Consider the following 16945-nt stretch of genomic DNA (forward strand, 5'->3'; position numbering starts at 1 on the left):
CAGAGACAGTGACAGAAGTGGAGAGGAGTCTACAGTTCACAGGCTCAAAGGTAAAAAGAGAAAAGGGTACAGACCGAGAGAGAGCCGAGTCGAAGTAGAAAGAAAACACAGCGCTTGAAGGTGGAGAGAACTCTCGGCGCGACGGGGACAGACAGCGGCTTATTTCATAACGAGAAAGGAGGATTCGAGAAAGCTTTATTCTCCCTCTCAATTTGATGCAGAAACGTCGGGGACGCGTCACAGAAACAGCCGTCTCCAGTTCAGAGACAGGACCTAGAGTGCTCAGCTTCCTCGAGAAAGTCGAGGCACCAAGGTCTGTGCCCGCAGGTGAAGAAGCAAATCACTGCCGCAGAATTGGGAGTCTGCGTCAGCCTCCTGACAAGGCAGAGAAAAAACTGTTGCGCTGTTTCTGAAGAGGAAAAGGACGAAGAATTGGAGTTCACCGTGTCAAAACAGACGTTGCTTTTGTGCGCGTTTCCTGTTTCTGTGGAAAACAGCGGCCACACGGAGCCTCTGCATGCGCTCGAAATGTCTCCGACACGCGGCTGATGTTCGCAGAGACGAAACAGTCTCCTTTTCCCAAGAAGACTGGCCGAAAAGAGAGCCAAGCTGAAGACAGAAAGCCAAGTTTTTGAGAGACAAGACACAGATTTGGCGCATGTCAGAAAAGCACGGTTTTCTATACCCGGAGCAGCGGAGGCAGCCCCGGAGACAGTGGGGTTGTCGACGGCAGAAAAGCGCAAACGAAACACATAGGACTGCAGCTGGAAAAAGCGAAACAACCAGATATGAAGAATAGGGAATGCAAGACAAACGCGGCGAGAGAGGCGAGGCGAAGAAGCTGCGCAAGACTCCTCGGCTTCCCAGAGTCGCAGACCGTTCCTGGAAGGAGGCAGAATGAGTTCGGGTCCTTTGTGCCGCTGGAAATACCCCACGCTGAAAAAAAGGAAATTGGGAATGACTCTGAGTGGCATTTGCTGGTTTCCTTCCGGATTCTCGAGGGCGTCTGAAAACTGCGGGGCTGCGAAAACGTCGCGCGCGGATTCTGTTGTGCTTTTCGCGTGGCCGTCTTATCGGAGAAACCGCGGTCTTTTCCCCTGTTCGCAATTGCAGGCAGTGACACCTGATACCCAGGTCGCCAGAACGCGTGTGAAACCACTCTTCCTCGAGTAAACTACGCTTACCGAACGGGCAGAGTAAGCCAACCAGACACAGACTCCCAATTTTCTTTCTGAGAATCTTCACGCAGAAATTGCCTACGTCTCGGTGTGCCGAGAGCACCCGCCTCGCCTTCGACGCATGCAACCAGCGGAGTGCCTTGCCACTCTTCGAGCGAAAAAAGGTCCCGAGGAGTGCCAATCGGCGACAATTATTATCCATTTCCTAACCAGACCCATTCAAGCTCATCGTAAAGAGCCACAATTTCTGCACACCCGCCTTATTTGACGTGCTGCGATCCATGCGGTTTCCCGATTCGCAGAAGATCGGCTTTCTGCCATGGACGCCGCGACATTCGGGTCTTGTGGCACGCCAGGACCTTCGTGAATGTCTGTCGACGCGAGTGCCGGACTTTTTCGATCTTTGCTAAACTGTATCTCGGCTTTTCATTCCTCCGTGATCCGGCGCATATGCTGCCGCGAAACTCCTGCAAAATTCTTCGTGTCTTCTACGGGATTTTCGTTTGTCTGCCTCGATCTCGAGTCGTCTCCGCACTGTTGTTGCTGCACCCTGGAAGCTGAAGCCGCCTCCTTACCGGCATGTTCTGCCGTTTCACACGCTTGACGTCCTGACGGACTGCAGTTGAGAGACGGGAAACTGCGCGCCAAACTGAACGGGGTGTGTGTGCGTTGTACGTACACCAGAGTCCGCGGCGGTCTGGCATGAGAGTCGCGTTCCGTTTCCGCTGTATTACACGGCGGTGCAGAGCAGCTGAATGCCTCCAGTGTTTCTTCTTTCCGCCTCTTTCCTTCCTTCACCGTCTCTCAAAATGTGGTGCGACCTTTTTTCCGCTGCGAAAGCCAAATTTGAGCAACAGAAACAGGGGTACCGGTCACACAACGCAGAAAGGGATGCGCCGGCCTTCCCGACCCCCCCCGCTCTCGTCGCACAAAACAGCGGCGTCACCTGCCCTGCGACGTCAGAAAACTCTTGCGTAACTCCTCCCTCGCTTCGCTTGGCTCCTGCTTCCGCCTCTGCCATTTCAACCCATGTTACCCCGGTCAGTTCCGTTGCCCTGGCTTCTGCGTCTGAAGTGACGGCGTCTCCGGCTGTGTGTGCTGCGACGGCGTCTTCAGAAGGAAGTCCGGATGCAGGGGCTTCTCAGCCCTTGTCAGTAGGAAGAGAAGGGGTGGGGAAACCGCGGAAGTTGAAGAACATCGCTCCGTCGGGTGTCTCTGCGTGTGCAGAGGGTGAGAGTTCCCAGGAACCGAAACCCAAGAAGCCACGGATGAACAGACACACTGCTCGCGAAGGAGCCTGTCCGCAGCAAGGGACGGAGGCCGAAACTTCTAAGACGCAGGCCTCAACCCAGAAGACTGCAGGGGCGAAGAAGCGCCCACGCCGTCCCAAGGGGGCGTCTGCCTCAAGTGCTAAGAAAGACGATGCCTCGGCTCTCACTACGACTGAGGGGGGGGCGACCTCTCCAGATGCGTTATCAGCTTCTTCGGTGTCTGCAAAGGAGTTCCAGAGTTCACACACTTCTTCCTTCCCTCCTCGGGTGTCTGCTGTGCCGCCCAACGCTCCCGCAGCTCTGTCGCCTTCCACTGGCGCTCCCACAGACGAGGCTTCTGTCTCTGCCTCCAAAGCGCCTCAGCCTCCTCCCCTGCTGTCTTCTGTACATCAGGCTCACGAAGCGGCTCCGACGAAGACGCCGAAGGGCCGCTTGCAAGCAGCAGCTGCTTGGACGCCGGCGAACTCGCCTCGCGCGAGCGGGACCAACAAGGAAAACACAAACAATGCGCCTTCCTTCCAAGGCGGATCCAACAGTCTCCTATGTTCCCCGCGGTCCCTCTTTCGCGATGACACGCTGAGCAAGTTCGCGGCGATTCTGGCGACGTCTCAGCAACAGCGAGAAAAGAAAACGAAACTCCCAGAAGCTGCTTCGGTAGTGAGCGCACCTGGTATAGTGACAGAAACACCGGGCGTTCCAGTTCTCTTGTCGTCCTCGCAAACGACACTAACATCCCAGAAAGAAGTAGCCTCTGCCGAGACAATAGACTCTGGAGACGCCGGACGTGGAGTCTCTTCCAGAATCGAAAAAGCTCCTCAGTGTCTCGCCTCTCCACTTCTGTCTCCTCCTCCACAACATCCGTTTGCTTCTTCACAGAATCCTTCTTCTTTTCGGAATCCGTCTTCGTCTTCCTTCCAGAACCAGTTTCCTTTCCAGGCAGTTCCTGAAATCTCGCCGTGTCTCCAGGAGACGACGGAGTTGCCAGTGCGCGGAGGCCGAGAAGGCGAGACGAAGGTTGGTGGGTCGACGGACTTGGCATCTCCGTCTGTTTTTCGTCGTTCTGCAGAGGACGGCGACGCAGGTGCGTTTTCGAGCGCATGCAGTCGAGTTTCTTATGAAGACGCGACCGAGGCCTCTCGACAGGCGACGGCGCAGTCGGAGGCGAAGAAGGAGGAGGTTTCCGAGCCGCAGGCTGCGGCAGGGGTGTCTCCCTTTGCGGTGTCTGGGGTAGTCCTTGAAAGGTCCTCTGCGGCGACTGGTTCTGCGTTTTCTCTTCCTTTTCCCTGTGAAAACGCGGCAGCCGCGAACCACGTAGAAGTCGTCGATGACGAGGAGTCTCTCGGCTCCGACGACGACGCAGATAGTTTGGGAGGCCAGCGAGAAGGCGAGAGCGAGGGAGAAGAAGAAGTCAAGAAATTCATCCCCTTCAGATTTATTCGCGGCCTGTGGATTGACGTCGAGCACGAGGGTCTCGCGGGTCAGGAGGAAGAAGACGAGAACGACGACGAGGCGCAAGAAAAGTAAGGAGAAAACACCCTTGTCTGAGGACGGGAGGCTAGGCCTAAGAGATCCGTACCAAAAACCACGGGAGCGAAGAAACGCGATTAAGTGCTCGCAAGCAATGGTGTAATATTCCACACTGTTGCGGCTTCTCTAACGGGGCGGGTCTTGGCTCACCAGAACTATGTTCTGCCTCCCCAGTCTCAGCAAGGGAGGTACTGCGTTACTGCTTGCAACGTTCTGTGTGTTGGTCTTAGGTGCCATCTAATGCACAGTTGTCCTTGACAGATAACGTGACTTCCGGTGCTTCGCTGTCATACTGACGACGAGAGGGGAAGCTCGAAGAAGAGCGAAGAAAAAGGGTGGGGAAGGGGAGGAGAGACGCGATGTCTAAGCCTTGTCTGTGTCCGTGTCATGCCTTCTTTCAGTTCATGGAGAGGCATGTTCGGTGCGTCTTGTATTCCAGCGAAGAGTGCTCTTGCGTGCTCTGTCCTTCTTTTGTCGCGTCCACTGGCTTTTTTTCTGAAGAGCACATGCAGATCTTGTCTTTTTGTTGAAAACGGACGAGCCGTAGCGGGGGTCTCCCTCCTGAGACGGAAGGGAGAAGGCCGAACTTCCGAGGATGCGTAGATTGTATTCAGTGCCTCCTTCGAGGAAGCAAGAGGTCTGTTTTCTTTCCTCTTTGTCTTCCCTCTTTGCAGAAAGAGCTGCAAACGCAGAGAACACGCGGTGTGTCTTCATGCTTTCCATTCTCTGTGTCTTGTCTCTTCAAAACCCATGCAAAGACATTCCGTGAGTTTGTCCTTCGAAGGCATGTGGACTGCGTCTCCTTCTCTCGCTCGTTTCTGTTTCGCCCCTGAGCTGTATAGGCTCCTTTCGTCAATGCTTTAGAATGTGCACCAGCTTCGCTTGTTCTCTTGTTTGCCTTGCGCCCAGGCCTTCTCCTCGGGCGTCAGAGAGTCGATCCCGGGGGCTCTGCTTTTCTTCACTGCCTTTACTTCTGGATTTCCGGGCCTCTGTAGAGGCAGCGTATGGAGGCGAGGAAAACTTGAGGGATCCACGGACGCTGGAGACTGCGATTCTCCAGGCCTCTGAACAGTCGTTTCCTTCTCTCTCTTCTCTCGCGTCGCCTTCCCCGGGGGTAGGACCCGACGGCGCGGGCCGTGGAGCCCCGGCAGGCCTGCTGACCCCTGGGGGGCCCGCCGGAGACGCGGGCCTTCCGGGGCGCGGGGGGTACGGGCTCGACGGCGGAAGTTTGGTAAGCAGCCGGCATGCAGCAGAGCTTTCGAGACAAAGGGGTGGCTTTGTACTGGACTGTTCCCAAACATATTTGTAAGTTCACGTATTCAAGCTAGAAAAAAAGCGGCAGAGTGGAAATGGAGACAGAACAGAGAAGCGTTTCGCCGAAGTTTGCCTGTGAAAACATTTCAACGTCAACTCACTATATTCGTTTTTGAAGAGTGAACTCGTGTTGGGGGGCCTTTTTTGACGCAAAAGGTGCAGCCCAGATCGAATTGCTCTCTACAGATGATTTTTCGAGTCACTGCATTCCGAATTCACCTGTAGATGCGAAAAAATCTCGACTGACGTGGAAAAAGGAGAAGACAGAGACGACGCATCAAGGGGGAGGGCCGGGGACTTGACGAGAGTCGATTCCAAAATAGATTGTATCACAAACGGAAGTCTTGCGTGAGAAACGGCCCTCTGCGGCGCGGGATACAGACACCCGAGAGCGGGTGGAGTTTCAGTGGTCATGTGTTTCAGGTTTGGGAGGGGGAAGGGGCGTTCTCTTTCATTTGTTGGACGTCTGGGGAGGCCTGGCGAGCCTGTCTTTTTGCGCGGGCTTAAGGGGTGAGAAACTGAAGCTGCAAGACGTCTTCAGCTGCTTCCTTGTGACACCTGAAGAGCACACAGTGGCGGATCTGCCCATCTCGGATTCCGCGAAGACGAAGAAGACCGCAGACTGCGTGCTGGAGACACTCACAGAGAGGGTCCCCGGTGGCGCTGAGGCGCCGTCAGCAGAGAGACCCTGGGAGCGGCACAAGCAAACGCAAGGCAGATGGTATTTTTGGAGAAGTTTGTTGTGTTCTTGGATCTAACGAGTAAGGAGACGTGACTTCGCTTCCATGTCGAAGGCGAGGAAAACGTTCGCTCGTGACTAAAGTCGGCAGAAGGCTGGAGCGCGCGCGGAGTGTGAGGAGCAGAACTATGGAGGACAGGCGTGTGTGAAGGAATCTTTTTTCTGCAGCAATACCGGCCGAGTAAACTGGAACTTTGCGTGGCAAGCATCGAGCAAAGACTCGCTCGACAACGCTTAATTGCCAATCCGAAAGACATTCTACGTGGGGGGGGCGGAGCTGGAGGAGTCTACTATGACAAAGATGACGCGTTCCTCGACGACAGCGAAACGGTAACAAGAGAACCCCGCATGCACAACGTCCATGGAAAGGCCAAGCAAGCGAAACGGACAGCAGAGCGCGCGAAACCGAAGACGAGGGAGGAGAGAAGAGGGAGGACAGAAGACAGAGGGGAGAAGAACAGGGAGGACAGAAGAGGGAGGGGAGAAGAACAGGGAGGGTCGAAGTGAAAGGGAGGAAGTGAAAGGGAGGAAGTGGAGGGAGAAGGGAAGAGAATGATCACAGCGTGATATCGACAAGTGGAAATGCCTGAGGAGCTCCTGTCTCTCTCGGCGTTGCTCGTGACCTCTGAGGGAATGGAGCGATCATTGATTTTCATTGGGCGTTTTTTTCGCAGTTTCGAGAGTTTGGGATGGACCCTTCTGCAGACTTCGACGACCAGCAGACCGTCTCAGGAGCTCCTTCTGAAAGTGGAATGGACGACGAGGACGCGTACGACGGAACAAGCGAGTTCGTTTGTGACAACGACCCCACGATGGAAGACTCAGAGCCGTGAGCCACTCTCCGATAAAGCGAGTGCATGCACCATTCAGAAGTCTGAAAGCGCCTCTGTGGTCATCTGCACATGCAGTCACTCGCATGCAGATATATATGTATGTATATATATATATATATATATGAGGTCACCTGCACGTATATGTCTCCGCGTAGGGGTCCTTGTAATCGTGTATATGGATGTCGACAGAGAGATAGATCCGTAGACAGATAGAGAGAGAGAGCTGGACAGATGCAGATGCAAGGATAGATCGAGAGAAAGAAAGAGGTAGAGGAGGTAGTGGCACCAGATATAGAGATGTCGACGTAAGGACAGATCGTATTGAAGGCAAAAGTGAAGCAGGAAATACAGATAAATGTGTCATTAAAGGAGGAGGGGTAATGTGAATTGTGTCGTTGCTTGCAGAGAATACACCACATGAGGGAGGTTGTGGAAGGACAAAAACGGGTGCCAGCCTGAGCAGTAAAATTTGTGAAGTGCCTCCAAAGTGACAACGCGGTTTCACCCTCGTGTATGTGTGCAGAGCGAATGCTCTAACATTGACATGCATGTATCTCTCCGCGAGTTGCTGGAGATCCTGTAAGAAAATATCCATACATGTATGCATATGTCTTTTTATATAGAATGTACTTGTATTTCATATCAACACTCATTTGTCTGTACTACATACATACAAATGGTTATTGGATCTGCACTGTATATCTACACATCTACATATCTGCATATATACATATCTGCATATATACATATCTGCATATATACATATATACATATTTATATATATATATATATTACGTGTCGATAAAGAGGAAAGGACAATTGGTTTTTGACTTCCTTTTCAGAGAGGAGACGGACAGCAGTGCGAAGAAGGGTCGGAAGCTACAGCAGGACGACGAAAAGTTCAATCCGCTCGCCTGGAGGCGCTTCAAAACCTCGGTGAGTGTTTGTAGGCGCCAAGACGTTGGGGAAAAGCCTTAAAACTATGCGCAGCCAGGCACAGAGCGAGGCGGTGAAAAATCAAGGAAGCAACTGCATGCGAATGACGAAACGGCATCTGTTTGACCTCTTCGAGTGACCACAGATGTCTTCGGGTCCCCCTGTTTACGCGTCTCGGTCGGCGCACCCGTATGTTGTTTTGAACAGGCCCAAATCTGCGTAGAGAGGGTCAGATGTTTTCTCGACACTGAAGAAACAGATTTCAGCAGAGGGTTGTTGAGGCTGCGAATGTGCAGGTGTCGTCGGTACCTCGTCATGGTGGAGGATGCATGTGTATAATTCCCTGCACTTTCTACAAAAACCGGTTTTTTCTAACAAGGCACTGCTCGAAAAAGAGGGAAATGTTTGCTTTATATCGGGTGTCGTCTGTTGACTGGGGATATCCGGATAGTTGTGTCTCCTTGGCTTCGCTGTCTTCGCTGTCTTCGCTGCAAATGCGCACGAAGCCATGCGTACAAAATGAATTTTCTCGGGAACGGAAACGCCTTCTGTTTTTTTCAGCTGAAACAAAACATGACAGACGAGGCGTTCAGTGTCCTGCTGAGCATGGAAGAAGAACTGGAATCTCTTCGTGGTGAGGAAGTGAAGGGAGTCACGTTGCAGAACTCGAAATATCGCGAAAGGAAAATGCAGCTTCTAGAGAGGCTCCTGTCGCCCCTGCAGAAACAGCAGTTCCTCGGCTGAGTCTCAGAGCACGCCACCGAGGCGCAAAGAGGAACACAGGAAGAAAGAAAGAAAGAAAGAAAGAAAGAAAGAAAGAACGCGAGGGAGAGGAAAGAGAAGAAGAAAGACGGACGGACTTAAAGGGATAGGAGAACGCGAAGGGCAGAGGAAAGCAGGACGCAGAGATGCGAGGGAGAAGAAGAAAGATGAAGACAAACTGTCGCGTTTGTGTTCACTGCATGCAGCGACCGACGGGGACGACCCAGTGCCTCAGGCGATTGAGAAAATCATGTTGAAACACGTGAGGGAAAGTGACAGCGAATTTCTCAGAAATTTGTTTTTGCTTCGAATGGAGCGGACGTCCATCGTCTGGACTGTTTGCTCGTCTTTGTGTAGTCCTTTGTAAGAAACAACGAAACGCACTAGTTCCAAGTCATGTTCCTCTCTCTCGTGTAAGAGTCGCGCACAGCGTGGGATGTCTATGCGAACGCAAGTTTCACCATACACCTGCCGCTCGATGCATCTAAAGAAAAACAATACCTTCACTTTATATATATATGTATATATATATATATATATACATATTTGTATTTGTGTATGTATATACATTTGCAAATGTATGAATACCTATACACACATCCGTAGATACATACAGATTTGTCCATGTATATACATGTATGTACTGATGTGCAGCTCCGGAGGCACCAGTGTACACAGGAGCGCACGGTGTATGTACAGCTCTCGCATTTTTCTTGTTGGTCCGTGGGTCTCGAAGGAGGGGATTTCAAACCGAGCATCTTTTACTTTACGGAACAGCGGGAACTGCCTTCTGTTTCTTGCGTGCAGTTGAGGAAGTCCTGGAGTGAGCAGCTGGCGAATCGACAAGGTCCCGAGCGTCTCGTCGAATTGGTGAGAGGGAAGAAGATCTTGTCGGCGAAAGGTTGCTTGTCGTACCTTTAGACGTGTCGATATAATTAAACTTGATTTTTCTGAGATTCAAAAATGAAGCTCTCCTTGATGCGGATTGGACAGACTCGAGCGTAAGACTCTGAACATGGCCGCTTTTGTCTCTCGCGTCCAGAGGTCCTGCACTTAGATTTGGATGCCGTGGAAACGTTGCGCTCGTTTTCTTGACTTTTTTTCAATGCCCCAAGATTTAATGATGTGTGAGGCACTGAAGCAGGCTGTCGTCGTACACCTGTCTAAAAAGCTTAAAAAGCGAGTTCCTGGCTACGTCGGAATTTAGTAAAACTCGACCTCGCTGAGAGGTAAACGCGACGGTTTCAACTACACGCACTTCGCGATCAAGACTTCTTTTCACGGAAACTTGACGAAATCCCTCGCTGTAGCGTTTCCTTTGCATCTCTCATGTTTCTGGTTTCCTCCTCTTATTCCGTATGTTTGTGCATTTCTTGTGTGTTTTTCTTCGGTTTCGCTTTGTCAGAACTGGGCGCTCGTGAATAAAATGGGGAGTGCCTTGCATGCCATTTCGCGCGAGTGTGGCGTCTTTCTCGTCCACGTAAGTTGCAAATGACAAAGGCGGGGAAAAACGAGTTTTAGAGACGCAGAGTCTCTCCGTTTCTCTTCTCCCACACTGAGGCTAGGGTTTTCCATCGCGGGCAAAAGCAGGGATTGTCGAGAAAAAAAGAGAGACGATGAGGGGGGGAAATAGGGAGAAAAAAGAGACGAGAGGTAGAGGAAGGGAGGAAAGAGGAGATGAAGAGAGGCAGTTTGAGAGGCAGGCCACAAAAATGTGTGCACGCATAGAGAGACGCCTTTGCTGTTTCTCTGATGTTGTCTGGGACGCCGCTGAGAAAGCGACGTTGCATCTGATATGTTTCTCGTAGAGTCTCCGGGGGACGACAGAGCCTTGCGTTTCGTCTCTCCACTTCCCCCCCGCTTCATCACGACGCCTTGGTTGTTTTTCGCAGAAAACGTGGGTGCGCAGAACGCTTGTGCACAACAGCACGGTGTATGAGTACCTCCTTCTCCAGCTCTTCGACATGATTAAAAAGTCTCCCCTCTTCAGGAAAGACGACCCTGCCGTCATCCAGAAAGTCCAGGAGGTACGCAAAGAGCCACAAAGCCTCAAAGCAACAAAACGCTTTACCTCAGGGAAAAACGGAAACGACTCATCTCGATTTAACAATTTGGACGATATATATATATATATATATATATATATGTGAATGTTTGTTCACGCATACGTGTGCATGCCTGTGCGGATTATATGCACTTACATGTATGTATCTATATATAAGTAAATCGATTTGTCTATGAATACACGTGGATATCTGGGTGTCCAACGCACACGTACATATGCATATGTGCGTATAAATGCACGGGTGAACGCTTCTATTGGATGTACGCTTGTGTAGGCAAGTCTCCGTTTGCTTATATGTGTTTCGACACTGCATCGTTGAAGCGAGTTTCCTGCTCTGCATGCGTTCCTCTGCAGTCATTCGAAGCGTGGCAGCGGGTCGGGGACGACTCGAAAGCGCCCTCGACTTCCCATGTCTGTCTGACAGTGCCTTTTGCGCCCCTGCTTTTCGCCGGAGACAGAATTCAGCATCTGAAGGAGGCCGAACTGGCAAAGTCTCCCCTTCTCCGCATAGGCGCAGTCGTCATCGACATGGCCGTCATCTTCCACCTGCGCCGCAACGGACTGTACGTAAATTCACCGAGGGCGAAACGCCGCCTCTTTCTCCTTTCCTCGATGCTTGTGATTCTCGACGAACAGCCGGTTTTCCTGTTGCGGCTGAAGACGTGAGACGAAAAAGCAGACTCAGTAGCACACATTGGTGCTACTGGCCAAGTGCGTATATATATATATATATATACATCCGTTTACACATATGCGCACACATATTCATATATATATGCATATACATATGATGTACAGAGTGTAGATGTACATACAGACAAATGAATATGCTTGCAAAAAGATGTTTTCAGTGTTACGGAATGTTGCTGGTGTAGACACGTTGCATGCATGTTCGTATGCGGCTGTGATGGAACTGTGGTGTGGAGTGTTTCCCTTCCTTCGGCGTGTAGTCGGGAGTACGTTGAGCTGGGCCTCGGCGCGGAGAGCGACTTGCAGCCCGACCAGGAGCAGCATTTTCCCCAGTTTCTTCGCTCTCTTTTGAAGCAGGCGGTGGCGAGGCGGTTCGGATCTGGGGTCCGCTTTTCTCTGAGTGCCGCGTATCTGAAGGCTTTCGTCGCGCATCTCAAGTGAGCGTTTTTCTGTCGAAAGCAGTCTTCTGCAGACAGGCTGCGCCGGGGTGCTCGCCGCGTTCTTTCCAGTGTTTGGACGGGTGCTGGATTTCCCCGTCGACCCTGGATAGCGCCCTAGAAGCAGCGGCCATCTGCAGATACACGCGAAGCAGACTACAACCGCGCTCGTCATCCCACAGAGGCGGCTGCGCGCAAAACCGAGTCTATTCGCGTCCGGCCGCAAACCGTGCTTTCCGCGAACGGTCAGAGTGTCACGGGAAGCTAGAAGCAGTTTGATGAAGTGTTGCTTAAAACTGCTGCGACGCAGCAAGTACACCTTTCCTTTGCTTCTGTACAAGTGAATCGACTGTGCTAGGATGCACACTCCAACAGACCCTACGCGCAGTGCAGTTTCCAGAATGCCCGCGTGTCTGTCCGACCCAGTGCAGGTGCGCGCCGGATCTCCTTTTCCAGTTCTCCATGCCGCTTTTTCGATGCCCAACCTGGCGTTTGTGTCTGCATGTTCTGGGAGACCGCTGGCGGTGTGTGCGCCGCATGGCGCTCATTCGATTCGAAGTGACACAGTGCTGGACCGCAGAACTGCGGGTCTCCAGACTGCGGAACCATTCCGAGGCTACTCCTCGTCAGCGGGCCAGAGTTTCAGAGGCTATCAAATTTCAGAGGCTGTCCACTCTCCAGAACCCTGCAGAGGAATTGTGCGATTCGTTCTCTTCCGTCTCTTTCCCTTCAGAACGAGATACAATGTGAACTTGTACGAGCGACGCGCCCGAAGGTTCCGCGAACTCCAGTTCCAGACCGTTGTTTGCCGAGCAGCCGTCGAGCAGACCGGTGTATGCACACCTGGGGTTGGTTTGCCAGCCACCGGAGGCGGGATTTCTCTGACGGGAAAAGGCGCCTGGAGTTAGCTTTGTGCATCCACAAAAGGCGGGAGAAACCAATTCCAGCAGCTCCTAACGTTGGTGATTATATATATATATATATATACTTTCGCGTACATGTATATACAAACACACTACATAAAATAAATTCATGTACGTCGGCTTGGTTGTATAGCTGTCACCTAGGTGTAACTGGACAGTGGTGCTTCGACGTTAGTGTGTTTGGCATTTGTCGGTTCGCGACTCTTTCGCGTGTTTCTCACGTCTTCATAGGCTTTGTCTCTGCGTATTAGTAGCCGCCTTTGGGGGGTATTGTCTCGGCGTTGCTGCCGCGGAGAGTTCCAGTCGTGTCACCGTGTGGGTTGCGTTCTTTCGCCTTTGTTGTTGTGTTTGCCGGGTGTGTGTGGTCACACAATCGGGATCAACGAAAACTAGAAAAGACGGGACACAAATAAATGCGAAGGGGGGATTCAACAGCCGATTCCAAAAACGCAGAACGTTTCTCTGGCGATCAGACCCGTAGACACAGTCCATTCAACAACGTAAGCGTTTCTGTGCAGCAATGGCTTTTTGGAGCGCACCGTCACGCATGAGACGTGAAAGTGGGAGAAATTTACAGAACAGAGAAGCAGAGGCAGTGAACAAGGACACACGGTATGTTTCGTCGCACAGTGCGTGCTTGGTTTCTGAGTCCCGACGGTGCACTTGACGAAGCGGATTTTTGTGATTTTCGGGGGAGGTTTTTCAGTGGACTGAAGCCGGGCAGGAACTGTAGGGTGTGAAATGGTACAGACAACAAACTCTTTTGAAGAAATAAATGGTAGGATATTCGCCATTTCGGTTATGTTCCGAAAAAGCGTGCGTCGCGTGTGGGATTCGCGTTTTTGACGCCAGTCAAAAAGCTGCAAGGCTGTCGGATTTCGGGAAAAGCCGATTCAGATAAACACCGAGAGTTACATGAAGAATAACGGAACACGGCCGATCCGCTGAGATGTCACGCATCGGCGCTTTTTGTACACTGAGACTTTTTCCGGGAAACCCTTTCGGCAAAAACTATCCCAAAGCGTAACCCAGGGGGTCCCCTCTGCACTACGCAGCAGCCTCACATTTTCCTTTGTTATGGACCCCGTCGTTTTACAGCTGTCAATTGGTTACCACAGAAAATAGACATCTAATCTCCAGCACGAAAGGCAGGCAGAGTCTTTTTGACCACTTCACAGAAGCGCAGGGAGCGAATCGGTTACGAGATGAGGGAGGCGTCAGTGGAAATGAAGAGGGTGAAGATGTTGCCACTCTCCAGGCAGTGCAAAAGTGTCAGTGGCGGCGAGACAAGTCCAAAATTTGGTGAGTCCTCATACCCCCCACACAAGCTGTTGTACGGACCACCGGCACCCTACCATCAAGCCACCCCAGTGATCGTCGCGACAGAGTCACCAGTTGGTACGCATACTTCCCAAGCAGAAACTTTGCGTAAATGGAACAGAAACAGACAGATCTGCTGGAAGCTTTGAACCCCACAGATGCACGTCGCATTATTCTGGCGGAACATGCGCACTTCCCGCCCTCGTAAGTTGCGACGCCTGCAGGTGAGAATCTAAAATGTGAGACACACGCCCTTAGCCAGTCACGGCCAGGATAACTGCCCTGAAGCCTTAGCGTTCCGGAGTTTGCGTCGAAACGCATTGCACTGTAATTCTTCCTTGCCACTACAGCTCTTGATCAAATACGGCTGGTACACGTGTCTGCGTCCAGAGGTTCGATGTAGACAGGACGGGCATTGGTTTTTAAGTTTTTCAGCAATGCCGGATTTCGTCACATCCTGAAGCTGTGCTGGATGGTGCAATCAGTGACACGGTCTCATCCACACGGAATGCCACCAACTGCTTTCGAGTCTTGAGTGCAGTCGATACGGAAAACTGTCTGACACAGAACTGTCTGCTGCTCCCACACCCACCGTACTTCCACGCGACACGGCATGAAAACTACCCAGAGGCGCCCACGTGTTCTTGAGTGCATACATCGCCACGGTTCACAACGGTTCTCGCAAGTGTTTCCTCCCGGACAGTGTTGTTCGAGGAATATTGTTCGAGCGATTCCTGGCGTCTGGGTGTGGTTAGCCTGTAAGGCGAAATCGAGAGCACAGCGTCTGCCGGGAGGGCAGCAAGCGCTTTACGCACTCGCCAGGTTGCGGAACAGAGTCAGTTGCCGCCGACCGCCGAGTGACGCCTTGTCGGCCCCCGTTCTCGCAGGCGCGTGGCGTGTTCCCCAGGATGCGAGTTCCTCACTTTGCAAGTTCCGCCCTAGCGGCGGCCTTCCTTGTGACTTGCGCAAGTGCCAAGAAGGACACGAAAATCGCGCCGAGGTCGGAGTCGTCTGCGGATCCTCCGCGGTCCCGAGGAACGGCGTTGGAACATCAGGTCGCCCAGATCTTGGAGATGCTGAAGATCCTCAGTCCGGCGATCGAGGAAGTGAACCAGAGGACGAAGGATGTACAAGACAAACTGCTATTACTGAAAGAAGCAGAGGAAGGAAAGACCTTCCAGCGACAGGGCCTCAAACGTGGGCTGCTGGCTGCCACTTTCTCTCTGACAGCTTTCGCCAGTGCAGTGGTGGCGCCCTCGTTGTGGGATGGGGGTCTTTTGGCTTTTGTCTCTTTTGCCTTTGGCGCTGTAGCCGTCGCGTACTTGAACCGTTACTTCCGTGACCAGAGTGGGAAGGCTGCAACGAAACGCCGGGAGTCAAAGGAAGGGGGACGGCTCTAAACCAAGAAAGCCCGGTTGAAAGAACTCCGTCAAAGATAGGACGTCCGAGAACTCGGAATCGTTCAAACAAGCAGTGGGAACAGTAGAAGCCTACCAAGAACAGTAAACGTCCACGAAGCACTCACCGTGGAGGCACTCCAAAATTCTCTGTTTGGAGGACACAACAGCGTGCTGCACAGTCGCTCTTTTGCTCACCGTAGGAATGTCTATTTGAAGGAACCCTGGGTTCTACGAACTGATTCCGGCGCGGTGGGACATAATGGATTTGAATATTTGCAGTCTGTACAGAACATGGCTGCTTTTTAGCTTAGCCGCTACGTGTGAATGGCTTCTACCCCTTCGACCCCTTTCAAGAAAACGATGGGTTTTTCTGGAAGACCAACAAACAGCCTTGGTCGTCCGTATCTCACCCCGCCCGTGGGATAGCCGTGACCCAGAGTGGCCCTAGCACCGGAGGCCCTTGAGCTTTGCGGGTGCGTGGATGTCTTGCTGGTTTCTCAAAAGTCCGAGAGATCCGCGTTTGTCAGCAGGAGCAGGGGTTTCCACCACAGAGCATGGGGCAGAAAAGCACCTTATGGCACCGAGAGTGAGGCTAGCAGGTTTGACAGGCTCTTCCAAAGCATGGCGGTCTTGGCCTTTTGGCACCTGTGACTCCCTTGCGTCGGTGACCGTCAGTGTATCCTAAGCGATGCAGGCCTTCTCACAATCACCACCGTTCATTCCGTACCGAACGGTTTGACTAAATGCGACAGAGACTGCGGCAGAAAGAAACCGCTTGAGTGTCCGCTTCCTTTTTCCATTTGTGTGAGACTCAGGCACCCTTCGAGCACCAGCGACACACGGTACGACAACGCAGGCAGAGTTTCTGTCTCATTCCCCTCGCTGTGTTCTGTCGTCCGGCGTTTTCAGATGCACAGGCGTCCTGTTGAACGAATACCACTACACGAACCGCGCCGGAGCGTGAAGGTAGCGACGTACGGGTACGTGGGCACAGGTTAATGCCAGGTCCGACAGTCGATAGCCAGGCTCTTCCTTCTTTCTCCGCTGCACTTCTTTTCGCGACGCAGCCTCGGGTGTTCTCCTGTTTACATGAATGCTGTTGTTACCTCAGTGTCATGAGAGGGCCCAATGTTCAGAACCAGAATGGTTTCAGTTGCACTTTCTCGGAAAATATTTAACAAAGCCCTCACCAATTTGATGGAAAGAATCCACAGAGGCTTCCCAATGTACGACATGCTAACAAGCCAGAGGCCAATCTTGAAAAGGTGGTTCGACATTGAAAAATTCACTTTGTGTGAGTGAACAGTTGATTGAACACGTTCACCGATCCTTGGAAGGCGGTTTCTATTATAAATAGATCGAAACTAGCGGCAAAGCTACCACATCTGCATGCCCCACCATTCAACTGACGACAGGCGATTGCTCTGCAGTGATCGACACCGGGGGATATTTCTTTCTTGAGGAAACATGTCCGATTCGAGATTCGTGAACCGGACAGACAGCTTGCCACAACGCTTCCGGTACTTTGTCGCAGGATTGCCTTTTAGCCA

At 52.1% G+C, this 16945-nt stretch overlaps 3 protein-coding genes across 3 annotated transcripts; 2 read left to right on the forward strand and 1 right to left on the reverse strand.

Annotated features, from left to right (window-relative positions):
• Positions 1-83: 83 nt before the first annotated feature.
• On the reverse strand, positions 84-1705 carry TGME49_216785 (hypothetical protein). Its single transcript, XM_018779751.1, has 2 exons — positions 1185-1705; positions 84-609 (listed from the first exon to the last, which is right to left on the reverse strand). Exons 1-2 carry the CDS (start codon positions 1378-1380, stop codon positions 440-442), a joined length of 366 nt encoding a protein of 121 aa, XP_018635264.1. The 5' UTR covers positions 1381-1705; the 3' UTR covers positions 84-439.
• On the forward strand, positions 1350-14102 carry TGME49_216780 (hypothetical protein). Its single transcript, XM_018779750.1, has 9 exons — positions 1350-3969; positions 4886-5207; positions 6198-6359; positions 6704-6858; positions 7705-7798; positions 8360-8432; positions 8767-8822; positions 9368-10587; positions 12486-14102. Exons 1-8 carry the CDS (start codon positions 1934-1936, stop codon positions 9479-9481), a joined length of 3012 nt encoding a protein of 1003 aa, XP_018635265.1. The 5' UTR covers positions 1350-1933; the 3' UTR covers positions 9482-10587; positions 12486-14102.
• An 801-nt stretch (positions 14103-14903) lies between these two features.
• Positions 14904-15395, forward strand: TGME49_216770 (hypothetical protein; the record flags this gene model as incomplete). Its single annotated transcript, XM_018779749.1, has 1 exon — positions 14904-15395. The coding sequence occupies one exon, from the start codon at positions 14904-14906 to the stop codon at positions 15393-15395; it is 492 nt and encodes a 163-aa protein (XP_018635263.1).
• Positions 15396-16945: the final 1550 nt, after the last annotated feature.

This window comes from Toxoplasma gondii, chromosome XI (assembly GCF_000006565.2).
Source record: "Toxoplasma gondii ME49 chromosome XI, whole genome shotgun sequence".
NCBI classification, from domain to species: Eukaryota; Apicomplexa; class Conoidasida; order Eucoccidiorida; family Sarcocystidae; genus Toxoplasma; species Toxoplasma gondii.